Source organism: Halichoerus grypus, chromosome 12, assembly GCF_964656455.1.
Source record: "Halichoerus grypus chromosome 12, mHalGry1.hap1.1, whole genome shotgun sequence".
Classification (NCBI taxonomy): domain Eukaryota; kingdom Metazoa; phylum Chordata; class Mammalia; order Carnivora; family Phocidae; genus Halichoerus; species Halichoerus grypus.
The window spans coordinates 78567830-78586582 of record NC_135723.1 but is presented as its reverse complement, the minus strand read 5'-3'; the positions used below and the strand labels follow the sequence as shown (position 1 = coordinate 78586582).

General features: G+C 37.5%; 1 protein-coding gene across 10 annotated transcripts in view; it reads left to right on the top strand.

Annotated features, from left to right (window-relative positions):
• Positions 1-18076, top strand: part of CADPS2 (calcium dependent secretion activator 2) — a 518420-nt gene extending 500344 nt beyond the window's left edge. For all 10 annotated transcript variants that reach the window (XM_078059524.1, XM_078059520.1, XM_078059523.1 and 7 more), the window contains 2 exons: positions 11687-11791; positions 17175-18076. In XM_078059524.1, the coding sequence (XP_077915650.1) occupies positions 11687-11791; positions 17175-17345 (276 nt within the window). In that variant the 3' untranslated portion in view covers positions 17346-18076. The remainder of the gene's footprint in view (positions 1-11686; positions 11792-17174) is intronic.
• Positions 18077-18753: the final 677 nt, after the last annotated feature.

The following is an 18753-nucleotide window of genomic DNA, read 5'->3' as shown; positions in this document are numbered from 1 at the left end:
AAAAAAAAATTGTTGTTGATCACCTAAACTCCCTTAGCAATGGTAAAATTGTCTTTGATGAATGCAAGATGACAAAACTTTCATTTTCATCGAGAAATTTTTCTAAACACCAAATGTGTAAATGTGCATTTGCATTCATTCACCCAAGCCAATAACAATGACTTCATAGTCATTGAAGGAAGTAGAATATTCTCTTGCCTGATTTTATAAAAGATAGTTAAGATGATGACAAGCAACACATTGGACATTTTCAAAGTTAGTATTGATTTCGCACTGCTTCCACATTGAAGATCGTCTGGAAGTAATGACTTCTCCACGCAGAGCCTGGTCTTTCCACAGTGACTTCGCACGCTTGCACTGCAACTGGCCACTAGTGACTTACTAATGAAAATACCTGGGCCTCCCTGGAGACCAGCATCTGGTCAGTTGAGCATTGCAAGGTTTTCCTAGAACCTGTAGCTACTACTCTCCTTCTCTTCAAACCTAACTTCATCAGCAGATGATCCATGGCCTAAGGCCATTTTCTGTGGTGGCTTTTTCAGGTCCTCCTCTGTCAGCCAGCCCATCTGCATGCCTTCCCTGCGTCCCTGTCTACGTTCACGGGTGGATGCGGCAGTAGCAGCCAGACTGTTGACTAAGTCCAACTGAAAAAAAAATCTGGGGGTGCCTGGGTGACTCAGTCATTAAGCGTCTGCCTTAGGCTCTGTCGTGATCCCAGGGTGCTGGGATCGAGCCCCGCATCGGGCTCCCTGCTCCTCAGGAAGCCTGCTTCTCCCTCTCCCACTCCCCCTGCTTGTGTGCCCTCTTTCGCTGTGTCTCTCTCTGTCAAAAAAAAAAAAAAAATCTGTGTAAGGAAGTGGCTGTTGTGGTAAAACCATTGTTAGATGTGTTTATTGAATGCATTGAAAGGAAACTCTATAAAAGAACAATGTTCAAAGGTACTTATAAAGACCTAAAGAGAACCCTTAATTTCCCGGTGATGGCCAAGCCCTAGGTAAGAGACCATCTGAATTTTACTATGTTAATATGGGCAAAATATTTCATTTGAAGTAAAGTTCCAACCCCATCTCACCTAAATTCTTCATGCTATTTTTTAAACCCATTTCCCCTTTTCCTCTTAGTGGAGAAAAAAACATAGCCAGCATCCTCTTGGGAATAATCCTTCCTATATATGAAGACTGTTATTAAGGCACTTGTCATACTGGTCTACTCCGGGATAAATAATCCCTATTTGTTTCACTTCCCTTCATAGGCCCCTTTCCTAGCCCTTTAATCATCTTTGTGGCTGTCCTTTGAAACTTCTCTAAGCATTCTCTGTCATGCTTAGGGTTTTGAGTCAAGAATGGGATGCAGTGTTTGAATGTGGCTGAACAAGATTCTTTCAAGCCATGTTCCTACTGTGCATTCTAATAAATAACATTCCCATACTTTTGCTCTACAGATCCTCATAAATGTGGTTACATATACTCCCCACATTTCTTTGTGTTGACTTTCCCCTCAGTTACTGCCCGAACTATATGCATATAATGTATATGTTTATTGATGGAGAATGTCCATTCAGTTGTTGTTTTAGATGCATAAGGAAACCTCCAATTCACCGTTCAATTACTATGTGTAAAGCATGGTGGAGAATACTGGCATAAAACGGGTTTGGCATTGTTTTGTCCCACAGAGTTGGGTATCTCTGTCACGGTGACAGTGGATCCTAATTAAAATAGGAAATCGAAACTCCTCTTATTAATCAATTATTCATCCAACCAATACTTACTCCGTAGAGGCCACAGTGTGTGGCAACATTAAAGAAGATATCCCCAGTCCCTGACTTAAGGGAGCTTACATTCTTAGGATCAAATGGGTCTATTGAAAAAGTGAATTTCTCATTAAAATGTTTTACATTTTCATCTATTGAATAGATATTAACATATTTTCTTTCAAATGAACTAAACTAAAATTTAGAATTAAAATTTAATTCCCTTTCAAAAGAGATAATAGTGATCATGAAATTCACTTATTTATCTGTCCGTTTCAAGTGGAAGATTGGAAACTTGCCAAAAGTTAGGGCCAATGCAAGGTTTGTACCTAGCTCCATGACTACCAGCTAAGGGCACACTCTTCCTCTCTACCCTTCATGGGTTCTTTGCTCAAAGCCAGGCTTATTTCAAGTCCCAGGAGAGTTCTCATGTTCCCTTAGACTGAAGTCAACAATGCCATAGCAGTGATATTTTTCTGCCTTTAAAAAAAAAAAAATAGCTCACAAAGCCAACAAGTATAGAAGTCACGCAAGACATGTTACTTGGTGGGAAAAATGCACAGGCAGCACTGCCACCCATACTCCAGATATGCCCCACAGCCTTAGATAACCCCCAGGAATGGGGACCAGTACCCCTAAGCGTATGCTGGAGAGGCAGCTCCCTGCTCACGTGACAGAGCTGAGCACATCTGAGCGCGTAGTATTATACTTGATGTGTAAGAGTATGTATGTGGGCACTCATGTATGTCCCTAGACATGGGGGTACTATCTCCTTTATTTAATTCATCCCTTAAAATGAAATCAGACCGTCTCATTTAAAACTCTGTTTGGTCCTATGTTCAATTTCTTTAGCCAAATGCAATTGTTTACCTTTTGGTGATTTCCACAACTTTCACATCTGTTCAGCTCTTTTTCTGTTCCTGAAACATGTGAATCAAGTCAACAGCCTGGCTCTGATACTCTCCTACCCTCTCTCTGTTAAAAAACTGCACTGTCATTATTATACATGTAGTACTTTCTATCTCCAAATATTTAAAAGCATTCAGTCCTTCAGCAAATATGCAATGCATGCTCTGTGCCAGTCTGCTGAGGCCTGGAGATAGCAATAAAAATAAGACCTGGTTGCTGCCTTGGGTTTACACACAACCCACCCGTTGGGCAGCCATATAGCACATTATGCAATATTTTTATAGATGTCTGTACAGAGTTCGAGGAGCAGAAAATATGGGAGCATCTGATTCTGCCTAGTAAGAGATAGTATTGGCTTCCTAGCAGAAATAGTGGTTGAAATGAATCTCAAGGGTTGACATAGATCTGGCCAGGGAAACATACTTGGGGATAAAAGTCCAGGTGGAGGGACTGACGTTCCCAGAAATCCGAGATTTGGAGAAACCCAACATTCAGGAGAGCAGCAGTTCATTCAGCTCGCTGAGAATGGATCCTGTGGGAGTGGCCCATGAGTTGGAGACAGAATGGGAGCTAGTTAGTCCAGTCCTTACAGCACTCTCAAAAAGTAATTTGGGAATGATTGTTTTCCATTTTTGTAAGGAAACTGAAACAGAAAGACCTGCTAATCGTTAATTCTCAGCCCTAGATTTTCTCTCACACAGTGCCATTCAATAGCCATTCCAGGAGCCTGATTTATTTTTATTCAGATCCTACGTATGAATTTAAATGCAATATTGACCAAAATTTTATACATAGTATTCAAAATGAGTCATTCAACCAGATGAAAAGGGCATTGTGCCCAAATGAACTATGCACTGGAGATGTGCCCCAAACTGGTCTCTGCAGCAGTGAAACTGGATTGACTGCTGAGTTTGGCCAAACCAGTGATTGTGATTAGTCATTTCAGTCAAAAAACTAGTCAAACCAACATGCATCCCATCATTTCTCATGAAGTAGGAGAGAGGGGAACAACTGGTTATCTGAAATCGTCACTTATAATCTTTCTAACACCAGGAAAAGAACCCCAGAAGAAAATGACAGAGGCACTTAGCTGCTTGGTAATCATGAATAATAAAGAACAGTATTGATTTGATTTGATTTGAAAGATTTATTTTTTTTTTGAGAGAGAGCGTGCATGAGTGAGGGCAAGGAGGGGGAGGGGCAAAGGGGAGGGGGAGACACAGGGCTTGGGGCTCGATGCCAGGACCCTGAGATTATGACCTGAGCCGAAACCAAGAGTCAGGCGCTCAACTGACTGAGCCACCCAGGCGCCCCTAGAATAGTGTTAACTTTAATGTCTTTGTGCAGTGGAGGAAAAGATAGGCTAGTTTAATAACAATATTTTCAGGACATTTTGGAATGAAGGGAATTTTGGATGAATGAAATAGTAGCAGAAAAGAGCTTGTACAACTCCCAATTTATGAAATTTATCTTGTTATATAACTTGTTCTATTTTGTAACTGAAGAGGATCTAATTCACCTAGAAATATCTTGGTATTTGTACATTTTTTGTCAGGTTTTTTTTTTTTTTTTAAGTAATCTCTACACCCAGCGTGGGGCTCAAACTCATGACACTGAGATCAAGAGTCAGATGTTCTATTGACTGAGCCAGCCAGGCACCCCTACATTTTTTTAAAAGAGAAAATGTGGGAGCAGAAGTATTAACTTCAAGAACAGGAAAGTTTTTTCAGCATTCAACAAACGTAATAGGTACCTACTATCCTACTATATGTCAATCCTCCCATGTTATTAGCACTTTCTACATTTTCTTAACAGACATCAAAGTGCTCATAAACTCTCCTTTGCAGACTTCCTGATAGAGGTAGAAAATGAAAACCACCCTGAGTATGAGGTTATTGAACATGGAAAAAGAAAGACATGAATCAAATACTCCTCTGTTCTATGTTTAAAAAAAAAAAAAAAAGAAAGCTGTATATATAGATCGAGCCCCCTTATGAATGAACCAAGGATTTCTTTCCCACCTTGCATTGTTTTGTTACAGTGGGGGAGAGGGGGAACCCTTCCCAGTATTCCTAAGCATTAAAATGTATAGCACTTTGAAACATCTTAAGAATGGGGGACACCTAGCTGGCTGAGTAGGACGTGGGTCACTTGATCTTAGGCTCGTGAGTTTGAGCCCCACGTTGGGCATAGAGATGACTTAAAAAAAATCTTAATGGGACATATGGGAATGGCCTAGCACAAGAGCCATTTGGTTGGTTATCCTAACAGGAAGTATGGTTCTTGAAAGAATTTATTCCCCTTATATATTATTAGGTTTACAGATATCTTTAGTCTTTGGAAATGTAGATTGTTTTAACTCTCAAGAAAATGTGGTACACTTCTTTGAAACAATTAATAAACATTTCCTGTTTACTGTGTTATAATGACTATCAAGAACCCCCAAGAATAGTGGAGATTGATTTCTTAGTTGTCTGCTGGAAGTAGGGAACTACCCTTAAAGAATCAGAGATTTTATTGACAGAACAGACTGGTTTCTAGAAGGAAATGGAATAACCTAGCAGTCGTGAGTACAGACTCTGAAGCATGGATATAAGATATAAATTATATCTTATAAATAAGATATAAGATATAAATGCCACTTAGTGTATAAACCTGAATAACATGCTTAATCTAAAGTCAATTTTCCACCCATATAAGCTCAGTTTCCACATATGCAACATGGGAATAATCATAGCCATTTCATGAAGGTTGTTGTAGAATAATTTTTTTTTTAAGATTTTATTTATTTATTTGAGAAAGAGAGAGCACAAGCCGGGGGAGAGGGAGAGGCAGGCTCCCCGCTGAGCAGGGAGCCTGATGCGGGGCTCGATCCCAGGACCCCGGGATAATGACCTGAGCCGAAGGCAGACACTTAACCAACTGAGCCACCCAGGCACCCCTGGTTGTTGTAAGAATTAAACGAAATTTTAACTGATGCACTTAAATTTCCCAGGGAAGACTTAACAAATATATCAGATGCCTTTGTAATCAGAATCCATAAAAATAACAGACATGAATAACTGCACCTGACAATTCGTTAGAAATCTCATTCATTCCTCATGACACCTGATTGTTTCATTTTTATAATATGTTTGTGCCTCATTTAAAGGCCAAAATGAGGGCACCTGGGTGGCTCAGTTGGTTAAGCGTCTGCCTTCAGCTCAGGTCATGATCCCCAGGGTCCTGGGATCGAGTCCCACATGGGGCTCCCTGCTCCATGGGAAGTCTGCTTCCCCTTCTCCCTCTGCCTGCCGCTCCCCCTGTGCGCTCTCTCTCTCTCTGTGTCAAATAAATAAATAAAATCTAAAAAAAAAAAAAGACCAAAATAAGTAATTTAAAAACAGACAAAAATAGCAAGTGATAGAAGGTTCTGGACCTCTAGACTTGCATTTTTTTTTTTTTTTAAAGAATAAAGCTGTATTTAAGCACCATATAAAAGGGAAAAGGTGTGATAATTTGGCTTTTCCCTGCAGTTCATTCTTACAAGAATCACAAGCTGTATTGGTTCTAATCGTGTCCTTTATTCTGATAATCAAATCTAATTTAGTATTTCTGGAGAACATCAGAATCTTATTAAAAGCTAGATTCACATAATCTATCCTTCATATGACAGAGGAGAAAACTGAGACATAAAAAGGAAGCTATGATGGGCTCAATCAGGCAAATAGCATAAAAGGTGTTGGCCCTTCTGTCTTCTGGGCTTCTGTATTGATGTCCTCCGGTGTGTGGACAGCCAGCCCTCAGCGGCCATGTTCAGAGGCAGGTCTCTATCTTTCCCCCATGAATGGCTCTGGGTCTAGCTGGGAATGTTGATAGCTGTAGGTTGAGTTGAACACTTCCTATATTTTTAACCATAATAGACTGGTTTCAGTTTTCCTGAAATGTAGCCCTTACTCATATTCCAAGCCAACAAAAATTCACAATTAAAACTTTATAGATGCTTGTGTCTCAGGAGTCTGTTTTGTGGAAACACATAGCATCGTTTCAGTGAGATGCCTCATGCAGGGGTGGGGCTTGGGGGGGAATGTTGGTGTTATTGTTTCAAATTTACCATTAATATAAAATTTGCGTTTTAGTGTTTGGAAATGGGAAGTGACTGGCCACGAATTTAGTTCTATGAAATGCGCTGTTGACAAAAGGAACACACAATGTACGATGAAGCATTTATGTTTACTTTTTAATATACTGGTCAAACCGTAGGGCATTAATGTTTCTAAATATTTTGTCACTCTCCAAAGCTACAAAATGATCCTAAAGAATGTCTTATATTTATCAAACTTATCAAAACCTTCAGCATTGCAAAAATGTTATTTGTTCTTTTATTCAATTCAACTTAGCATTTGAAAGATAGTTTCCTAAAATGACATTTTCTAGATGGTATTTTACTTCAGCTTGGTGACTCAACACTTATGAAACGACAGCTTCCCTTGAAATAAATGAAGAAATACATACATACTGTGGAAATTTAGCCATTCCAGATCTCAGTGCACTAAGAAGTGTTGGATTGTTTTTTGTTTTGTTTTGTTTTTTTCTGTTGTTCACCTATTGGGTTGAGCATAGCTGGAGAAGAATGAAAATATATCAACTAGTTGTACCAATTCATAATCAATAAAAAGCTAAACACTTAAGCAGAAAATTTATCACAGATTTGTTCCTAGCAAAGCAGCTATTTCTGCTTTGCCATCATCATCAGAAGCCACATTCTGATAGAAATCATTTGCTTGAAGCAGCCGTGATATATAAACCCTATGTGGTCTCGTGATTCAGATTTAGGAATATCAGCCACAGAGGGTCTAAAGGCATTGTGCATTAGTATGTATTGAGACCTCATTCCAGGTGGCCAGCAGCTGGACTTTTTAAAAATAAAATTTCCAAAATAAATGTGAAGTGCTCGTTTCCAGGCAAAGAGTGTTTTACTTAATTGACTCATCCTCAAAAAACATTACAAATTCGGCAGGAAAGAGAGTTGTGCATGTTTAATATATTTGTTTTATATTTCCCCTGGTCAACAGAATAATGAAATTCCTTAACTACTTCTCTTTAACTTGCATGAAGAAAGCACGGTATGTTGCTAAATCTCTTTTCACCAGCACCGCGGAGAAACAACTTTAATCCTTGTTAGAAAATTGCCGAGTCTGGGACTGACAAAGAGCTCATGCTTGTTCCATTGTGAGTGCTCCCCGGCCCCAAGAGCAGAGCCCTTTACAGCTGCATGGATCCCGCCCGGCTCAGCTGCACTATTTAGGAGAGGAGGTTTGTCAATTTCTATTGACAATGGAGAGAGTTTTTCAGGGCCTGTAGCAGTGCTGACACAGTTGGGGATCAATGCCAGCCATTCAGACTGCACCCTCTTTCATTGCTTTGGTTTGTTAATTCAAGACTAAAGGTCCACTGAGGGGGTTCAGGGTGTTTAAGAAAGCTGATGAACTGTTTAAGAAAGCTGATGAACTGCAAGCGTTTATAGCCCCGGTGTGGCAATTTCCATAGTCAGTGGCAACTCCCGGCACTGAGGGAGCTGTGTCCTTGTTGACCCTCTTGTTATTAAAAATGCACAAGTGCTGCGCTTCTCAATATTTCAACACTCTTTCATTGTCAATACCACCTTCTGAGCCCTTCAGCTTGTTGCTTGCTCTAAAGATCTTCTTAGATTGGGTTTGAAAACTTCACCTTAAACACTAGATTAGACTGATGTTCTGTTTTCCGTGCTCCTGTTGATTTGTTGAACCTTCCCAGGGCTGGAAAGCAAGTAGCAGCTTGATGGGGAGACGGGCTGCTAATATGATTTACCAGTCTACAGTCATGCACAATAAGTGTGAATAAATACAGGGGTCTCACAGAGTCAACCCTAGCCTTTCCTTTTCTTTTATTTTTGCTTTAAAAGAAATATCTCAAGAAAATGAAGTGAGTAATGCATGCCCTTACAGGAGTTGAATGAACCACAGAAAGAAAAAAAAAAAAAAAACACATTTTTTGTTAAAGTGGTAGGCTACTGTCATGGATTCATGTAGAAAAAAAATGTAGAATATACACTTACTGCTCTCCTCCTAAGCAGACCAAAGCAAAGAAGGAAGCAGTAATGCCATACCCGTGACTTCAGTGCGAACTGCAGAGCCCCTTCCCTGTCATACCCTGAAGGGAAAAAGTGAAGAGTCAATCAAATTGTTTTAGAAAATTAGCTTTTCCAAAATGAAAGGACATTTGCTAACGTTCAGACTTTACTGCACATTCACCCTTTTCGAATGTTTCTTTTTTTGTTGTTTGTTTGCATTGGGGGGTGTTGGTTTTGTTTGGGGTGGGGGAAAATGAAGCTAACCTACCTTTGAATTTTGTGTCAAGATGAAAAAAACGGGACCTACTATATTCCAGCCCCCAAAAGAGGAACATATCAATTCCAGCACCAGCAATAGGAAAATGCTGGAGATTTCTGTTTGGCGGTTTTGTTGGTTTGCTTATTTGTTTGCTTGGAGTGTGTGTGTTTCTGTGTCTACTTCACCATATACAGAAAGAAGCAGTCCTAGTGCGTTTTTTGTTGTTAGCTTGTTGTTAGTAGCAACAGAAACTCTAAGCTGAAGTGCTGCTTTCTCTTAATTGCTTAATTTAGCTGAAAATCTTCAAAATGCTTTGACTTGGGAACCAAAAAATAATGCATTTTTATCTGAAAAGGATAATTTTTCTTATAGAATTTTCCTTATCAAGTAATTGGTTGCCTTTAAAACTAAGATGATGGTAAAGTAGCTGAAGCTTTTTACTTTACAATGGTTCTCTTTTCCTCTCTGTTTTTTGGTTAACTTCTGATCATTTTATTCCCAACTTGTTTATCTCTAAAATTACAATTTTGGCATTGTGTTAAAGAAGTGCTATTAGTAATAAATGTCTGTGTTACGTTAGATATCCTTTTGATTATCACTTAATCATAAGTATCACTTATGTGTAATGGGAAAATGAGTTAACTTTAAATTATGTAAGGATTTTTTAAAAACATAAAGGTGCATATGGTGGAGAAATTTTAAGAAATGTTTTCATTTCCCTCAAATTCATACAACTTACCATAGATATAGTAACTTTACAGTCTGACAGACAGATTAACTAGTATGTTATGCTAGACTTCATATATCATATTTTGTTCCCCCCAACAAAAAAAATATTATCTCTTACAGAAGGACTATAGTTTAAGAGTCATAACCATTATGACTACGTTTTAGCTTTCAAATTATCTGGAGCCTGGTGTAAGGGTGAGAGTCTTAATTTAGTATCTCATATTCACTATCGCCAATACCTGAGAGTGTTTACCGGTGTTAAAATAGAACTCAAGATGTTGAGGCTATAAATAATTTGAAATAAAGAAGTATAGGATTTAAATACTATTGGAAATTACTGTCAGCTGAAGTACTGAATTCATTAGCAGTTTATATTTTTTAAGAATTTAGGGTGTATCTTATTTTCATAAAACTTATTTCTGATACTTTTATAATGTCTGGAAAATGAAGAAAACAATCATTAGGAAAGAGCAAAATCAGGTACATGAATAACATTTTTTAAAATCATAGCCTATCTCACATTTTTAAAACCTGAAATTTTCATTCATCTATGTGCTATCATAATATTTAGCAAATCAGTTATTCATTTTAATTACCTATCTCATTTTATGCATGTATGTTCAGTGCACTAACAAATTAATAGAAATAAGTCTAGCGAAATGTGAAACTGATTCATGTTTAATGTATGCTTAAAATACCATTTCTTATACTAAATTTTATCGGAACAATGTTAATAAATACAAGTCCAGATGAATTTCAGACTTGTATCACATAAGATTTCTCTTAGCAATTGAATTTACTACTTTATTATGGAAGAAAAATATTTTTTAAGATTTTTCTCTTGTGTTTGAATACCTAAGCACACGTGCACCACACGTACGTGATCTATATGGTGTCACTGTATTTCTGTATACAAACAAGACACAAAATCCCTTCTCTTTCAAAAACTCCCGTCATTTCCTAAGTGCTGAATGGACTTTGCTATTTCTTACAGTTACCTGGATGAGCAGCATTATCATTTTTACGGTATTACCTAAACCTAGCTCTAGCATGTAGTAGCGAATCCCTTAAAATGTCACTACTAATGGTAGATTGCCTTTTAAAAACAAAACACATAGTATCTTATTTTACTATTCTCCTAGACATTACATAGGAGCAGGAAATTACATTAGAGAAGAATTTTGATTTTTCCCCTCAAGAGAGTGGTAATAAAGAGGAAAAAATATGAACCCTCCAAAAACACTAGCAAAATGAAACAAATTCTTTTGTGATTTAGTCAACTGACCTCTTCTTTTTGATTCTTTAGACACAGCAATTCCATCCTGATAAAATTCCCTCCTGAGGTCCCAAATCTTTATTTTAGGTGGGTTTCAAACATCTTGACAAATAGTTCACAACCAACAGTAGATAAGGGTGTGATTGAGGATCTCTGGCTAGTAAGCCGTGGTAACGCTTTCCCATCGCTTCTGTAACAGGTTATTTCTAGGTATTGACTGCATGTGTCATGGCATGACGCATCTATTGTTTGATTTTTACATAACGTACAGGCTAATAAGAAATTTCCCTTCGAAAATAATTCACCTGCTTTTTCCTGCTGCTTGGGAGTCCATTCAGTCCCATAACATGTATTTAGTGCCCATTGTTACCTACAGATCACAAAGCATGCCACTAGGCTGCGAGCACAGGAACACGGTTTCCCATGAATATGTTACAGCTGAAAGACTCATGTTAATTCATGGAGAGAACAGCCTAGGTCAACTTAGCAGATTTTCCAGCAAAACGTACAATTCTGTTAATAGGAAATTATAGCATTATTGACTTCAAGTGCTGATCTGTGGTCATTGCAGAGTGTGTCATTAGCCCCTCATTACCGAATCTGTTACATGAATACTGCAGAGGCTGTTTCTCTGTTTTGTTCTCCTCCCCTCTGCCCCATCCTTCTTTCCAGCAATGGTACAGCAGCTCCATGAAAGTCATTTGTGTCTGGCTGGCTGATAGATTAGACCTTCAGCTTCATATTTACCAACTGAAGACGCTCATCAAGATTGTGAAGGTAAACAAAATGTGTTTAGATGGGAATTGCCCACCAAGCTATCAAGAGTAATGGCTAGATATTGACATACAAAAAAATTGTGTTTGATGTAACTGAGTGGATCTAAGTACTTTAAAAACATCACTCTCGGCAGTGCTAGGCTACTGTTCACTTATATTTTCAGTTAGATTATTAAGTCAGTTTTAATTTATCTTTTCTGCCCTAATAAAAGATATTTTATTAAGTAATAGCATTTTAAGATAATATACATAAAACCTCGGGCACATTTACCTGATTGTAGTAGGTCCACAGTAATTTGGTATTAATTTTCTTGATTACAGAGATGTTTTCTCCTAATGCATTTCTTTCATATTTATTAGGATCGCATGTCATTATGAGGGCTTTTGAATTGTGTTTGTCCACAGCGTAAGGAGAGTCTCCACTATTTCGTTACATACTGACACGAAAGTCACACTGTCCCTGCCTGACTTCCTTTGGAAGCACGCCCCGTCTCACATAGAAGAGATGATCAGTGTGAGTGTTGGGGACCATCCCAGACAACCAACAGGTGTCACGTCACATAAGCAAGGCCATTTTGACTTTTGCTCTTCAAGAGAAAAGGTTAACAGTGTACATATTATATTTAGTAAGGGCTTTAAAATCATATATTTAACATGATTTTTCACACTTTGTAAATTCTAGTGGAAACACAAAATTTGCCGTAAGTATAACTTTTTCTTAAAATTGAGACAAATCCAACCTTATGCCTAAAAACGTAACTCTAAGCTAATGAGAATCATCTGTTCTTTTAAAAAGATGACCTTCACTTGCATTTTAGTGCCATTTATCAAATGAGATATATATACCATATATAGAGAGAGATCTAGATCTGTATGTATATGTGCCCATATACGTATATGTATATACAGGCACATATATATGTTTCTTTTTATGTGCATGTATGTGCATATATGACATACACACATACTCAGTGGTTCTTAGTGTCATTCCTGACCTGTCGTTATCACCATCGCCTGGGAACTTGTCAGGTATGCAAATTATCAGGCCCCACCCCAGACCTACTGAATCAGAAACTCTGAGTGGGGCCCAGCAATCGATATATTGACAAGCCCTCCAGATGATTCTGATGTTAAAGTTTGAGAAGAACTATTGCATTACATCATTAAGTTTTAGCCACATTAAAATATTTCCCATCATCCTCTAGGTTCCTACAGCCTAATTAGAATACATGTTCTTCTGTGCCATAGCCACACAGGTTATCTCAGATTCGAAAGAACCATAAACAGGAAAGTTCCATTCTAAAGTGAGAAATCGGCAAATCTGCTAGAACATAAGACCAGACCTATCATCTCACGGTAATAGCAATCACGATTAGTCATAAATAACAAGTAAAATTATAGCCACTCACTAATTTTTAATACTACTAGACATATTACATTTCAATGGACAAAATATCTTTGGTCCAGAGCCCTTCTTACCAGGTACTATTTATTTTACAAAGAAACTGAAAGCATACTAGGATCCATTCATATTTGCCTTCATTTCTGCAGTGTTTCTTCCTTGTTTCTATAAATGTGACCTGGAGAGCTTCCAAATGAAGCTTGTTTTTCATAAAGGAGAATCTGGGTTATCTGTGTATACTTTCTAAATATATATGTATGTTAAGGTTGCAGTCTGTACTGTGACTAATATTGGGATTAGCTGCTTATCCTTACGATCAGCCATATTTTCAAGTTAGTATCTATTGCATTCAAGATGTCAGAAAGGACCTAGTCAGTTGATTGGTATTCGTTGATAAATTGTTCTCTGTTTTCAGAATAGAAGTCTCTATTGTTCACTAGCCCATCATTTGTTTCTTTCAAAGTTATTCCTCTTCTCATATTCACATTGTCATTACAATTAAAGATCAAGCAGCAATGAATATTTTAGCAGAATAAAATGGTAATGTCATGAATTATACGGTGACATTTCCATTGTACTCTAAGCCAATCAATTTATCTTATTTTAACATAGTCTTCATTATGGGCGACCAATAGTCAAGAGAGATAAATATGAAAATAAATTTCATGAATATGTTTGACTTCCCATGCTTTGTTTTTTGCAAGCAGGTCCCCAGACTCAGCCAATGCTTTCTTTGGTTGATACACTTAATCAAATCGTAGAGCTTTATTTAATAATTAAAAATTATTATTTTCACAGTGAAAATCAGGATAAATTAATAATTTAATGTTTTAATTGTTCCTTTTCCTACTTTGAATGTAAACAGACTTTAACCAATTTCATACATAGATTCAAAGTTCTTCAGAACCTCTATGGTTATATTTATAATGTTCATTTTTCAGTGAATTTAAGAAGCTGTTAAATAGCAATGTAGACAATTGTGAAGGTCCCCGAGTAGGCTTTCCTTCCATCCACATCACTTAGAGTAAGCCAGCATGTTACCACAGAGTAGCGCATTCTACCCAGGAGCCAAGCTGCTCGACTCTGGCAGCCTAGTCCTTACTACTCGCGGGCGTCGTCATTCTTCTTTGCCCAGCGGAGACATCTGTGCCCACGGATGCCCTCAAGCTGTACGTGATAGCTAACTTTGCCCCACAAAGACACTTAGATACTAATTGGTTCATTCATGTTGCTCGCTGAGAAAAAACAAATTCCCCTAAGAGCTTCACGAAGAGTTTAGGACTAAGAAATTATTCGCGAGGTTTTAACATCAGAATGATGTATTGAGGAAGGGAGAAAAATAGAATCTTCAAAAAATCACAATGGCTGATGGATTTGCATTCTCCCTAGTGGCCGTATGACATTTAAAAAGCAGTTAACATATAAAAATAAAATAAAATAAAAAGCAGTTAACATAAATCAGCTGCCTCTTTTACTAAGAGAAAAGACAAGTGAGCAGCAGCACCCTATGGCAGGCCCTTGTCTTAAATAAGACCCAGCAGACCTTTGTTGGCAGCCACAGAGGATGTCCAAGAGTCAATAACATTTTATGAATTCTAAGAGAGAGAGAGAGCAGGGATACCTGTCCTGCAGCTCCCCTAACTGCTTATTGCCTAGTGATAAAATAAGGAAGCAGAGTCTTAATTACATGTAAATTAGAAAGCTTTCAGGACTGCAGATCCACAATACAAATCTGTCCTCACCGACATACTGACAATTAAGCTAAGTCTAAGGAAAGTCAATTCTAATAAAATAAAGTAGGATTCACAAACTCAGTATATAATTGTCAGCGGAACAATTGTACTTCATGTCCGATGCATTATCTGTACATGAATATTTTGTGTGCTTGATATATTTTTAATGGAACTATTAAACAGTTACAGCCTTGCACACAAATCTGTGGTAATAATACTATGTATATCAGGTACCAGATTTTCTGGACAAAACTTGCTTTTTAGAGCTATTTCTATGGGTTTTGATGCGAATTACCTAAGTTTTGGTGTAAAAGAGTACCACCTTAGTAATAATAAGGTAACAGCTTAGAAAGAGAATGTGAGGATGGTGGGGTGTAGGTGTCTTAAAATATTAAAACGTAAGTAAAAAATAGTTTTGATCATTTAAGGGAAAAAAACAGTCTCTGAATCAAATTTTTATTTGCTGTTAAGATACTGACATCCGATACTGTACCATATTTCTCACAGTTCAGTGTACTTTTGGTGTACTTTGGTGGTGAACTTTTCAAATATAAATTTAATTTATAACAAGTGATTATCAATTATTCACCCTCCATACTGCTTTTGGCATATCACCTCTGAAACTTGGAATGATACTGGGGGCGTAAGTCAGCGTAAAGAAGACAGGAAGATAAAATGTGAAATACCAATGGTCCCTCGATCTTATAATGGATTTACTCCTTCCCCAAAGTCTGTTACTAAGCCAGCTGTGTATATCAAGGGGATTAAGATGCCATTCATCATCAGCATTTCCTACCTCATACGAATAAGTACCTTCAATTCAACTGTGTGAATATTAAAAGTTTCCTTCTATATATTATGTTGAGGGAAATCAAGCATCCCTTAATGTTAATTTTCAGCCACTGGACTTATAATATCGGGCCAGGAAGTACAACATTCCTTCTTATTTGACGTTTTTCATCTATTAAGTATAAAGCAAACAACAAAAGAAGTGCCCACTAGAAATCATTCAGAACAAAACAGTGGCACGTTGATAGATACTGATACTTGAGGGCCAGTCCATTGACATCTGAATGCTTACTATTCTAAATGTAACCTAGGACAGTAAACAAAATCTTAAAAGATATTTAGCATTAAAAACAGCCTTAGAAGTGCCTCCATGCAATGGGATATCTTCATTTAAAAATCAATAATGTAATTGGCCATAGAAAAATCATATCTGAGGAAGATTGCACTTAAGGGGATAAGTGAAATAAGGGAAGCTTTGTAGGTGATGTATCTTCTGTGCCGCAGAGCCCAGTGTTCTGTTGTTCTTGTCACTGTTCTTAGGAATCACTACATAAACGCTAACATGATGTTTGTTCTATTTTTTTTTTTTAAAGATTCTTATTTATTTATTTGACAGAGAGAGACACAGCGAGAGAAGGAACACAAGCAGGGGGAGTGGGAGAGGGAGAAGTAGGCTTCCCGCCGAGCAGGGAGCCCTATGCAGGGCTCGATCCCAGGACTCTGGGATCACGACCTGAGCTGAAGGCAGACGCTTAACGACTGAGCCACCCAGGCGCCCCTATACATCAAATAATATACTTTTCACAGAAAATATAAATACATGTTTTATTAGCCCATCTATGGAAGCTTTATGCCAGAATTTGACACTTCACATTCCAAGGGGATTTCAAAAGGAAAGGGCAGAATTCATACAGACTTTTAGGTGTACACACATTTTTACCCAATGGTACATATAATAAATGTTATAATTCAGAAATACGGAAAATGCAAATTTCTTTTACTGATAATAGGAGTAATTCTGTCCCTCCACACCTCCCCCCAAAAAGCTAATGCATTTTATAAAATGTATTTTTCGGTATTATAGGAACTGAAAAACCGAGAATTCCTTCATATTAAAAATGTATGTCAGTGCATATCATTTGTTACAAGTCATTCAAATAGTAAAGTCTGTGCAATCAGGAATATTTTGGAGAAAAGCTCTTTGTCATCTGTCACAACATTTTGATCCATTCAGAGTGATTCTAGTTTGAAAAGCAGTATCCGAAGTCTCATTTCATTTTCTCCCCAGAAATACACCAACAAGTTGATTGACACGGGCAGCTAGAATCGGAATCCATTAGTGAATTGTCCAAGATCATCTTTGAAATGCCAACTGAGGATATATACATACAGACATACATATTGACATCCACGCATACAATCCATAAGTTATCTAAGCAGATTCTCTCTTCTTCCTCCAGAAAACATACAGGGACTTCCGACTGCAGGGTGTGTTAGAAGGCACACTGAACAGTAAGACCTATGATACTCTGCACAGACGGTTAACGGTGGAGGAGGCTACAGCCTCTGTCTCAGAAGGAGGAGGACTTCAGGGCATCACCATGAAAGACAGTGATGAAGAAGAAGGCTGATAACCGCCAGTGCTGTAGGAAGAAGGAGGATGTTGACCTTGTTTATTTTGTACCTGTCTTTGTAATTACATTGATTGTCTGGACCCAATAAAAATGCTTGTATTCCCCTCCACTTTGTAAAGAGTCAACCTGGAAGCAGAGGAAAAGGGGAAAATGCCAAGTTTTTTTGGTTTTTGTTTTTAACATCCAGCCTCTTCTGTGTAGCTTGACCTAAAATGAGCTTTGGCTTTGTTTGTGATTGGAACATGATTTTTTGGTTTTTTTAGAAGCTTTGACTTTTTCTTCTGTAATTACATCGAAGTAGTGTCCTCTGTGTGAAATGAGATCTGCGTTTCTCATAGTAGACATTGTGAGAAGAAGCCACTTCGGATCACTGTGCCAGCTCCATTGTACCCTTGTTAAAATGGTGTGTATTTAATAGTTTATCATTTCTGTGTCAGGGTTGTTTGTTTTTTTTTCGTAGTTAATTTGCCATTGTTGTGATGTGTGTAAAAACTTTAACCTTGGTTCTTAGTACTCTGAATTCATCTGCCGGCTTAAAGGACTGCCAAACCAAATATAGACTAGATCCTCCATCAGCTTGTGTCTTGTTCTATTCTGAACATATCTTTCAAGTTTAAAAAAAAAAATCCCAAAGCATAAGGTAGTAAATGCGCTGCCATCAGCATACCGCATTCTCCTACTTCTAAGTGTAACAGCTTGCAGGCAATAAAAATCTATTTGGTCAAAACCACTTCTGTATTTATTAGACTTATATAAATTAAATGCAGTAAAAAATGTTTGCAGTATTACAAACATCCCAACAATTTGGCTCTGTGTTTTTGTTTATTTTTTTGTTTTGTTTTGTCTACAATCAGATGAGTAAAAGATATTAACACTGCTTTACACCTAATAGGCACACACACTTGTTAAAAGAATAAGTTATTATGACAGCATATTTCCATAGCAAAGGTAATGCTGACCACATACTTTCGTATTACTAACATTAGCAGTTAGTGTTAACTAATAATAAGTAATACTAGGAGTGCTAGTGATTTAACTAGCAGTTGACATATTAGTTAATAGTTATTTCTTCCCCCACAGTATTTTCTTGCTATAATTTTGAAAGATAGTAATATTACACTTTATAATTTATGAATTTTAGTTTTTGTGTTTTTTTCCTAAAATGTCCTGGCATATTGTGCTACTACATTCATAAGTAATTTTTAAATGAGGTAAGTTAATACAAAATAACTGGAGGTATCCTTGAATTTGTGTAAACTCTAGTTCTGGAATTTTGGAAGTGAAACAACTTCTTAGACCTCCAAATTCATTCTCTTATGGTGTTATAAATGGTGCCTCAGTAGCTGGGCTAGCCCACAAAAATCCATTTGATCTAGTTATTATATGATACTGGTTTCGGCTCAAA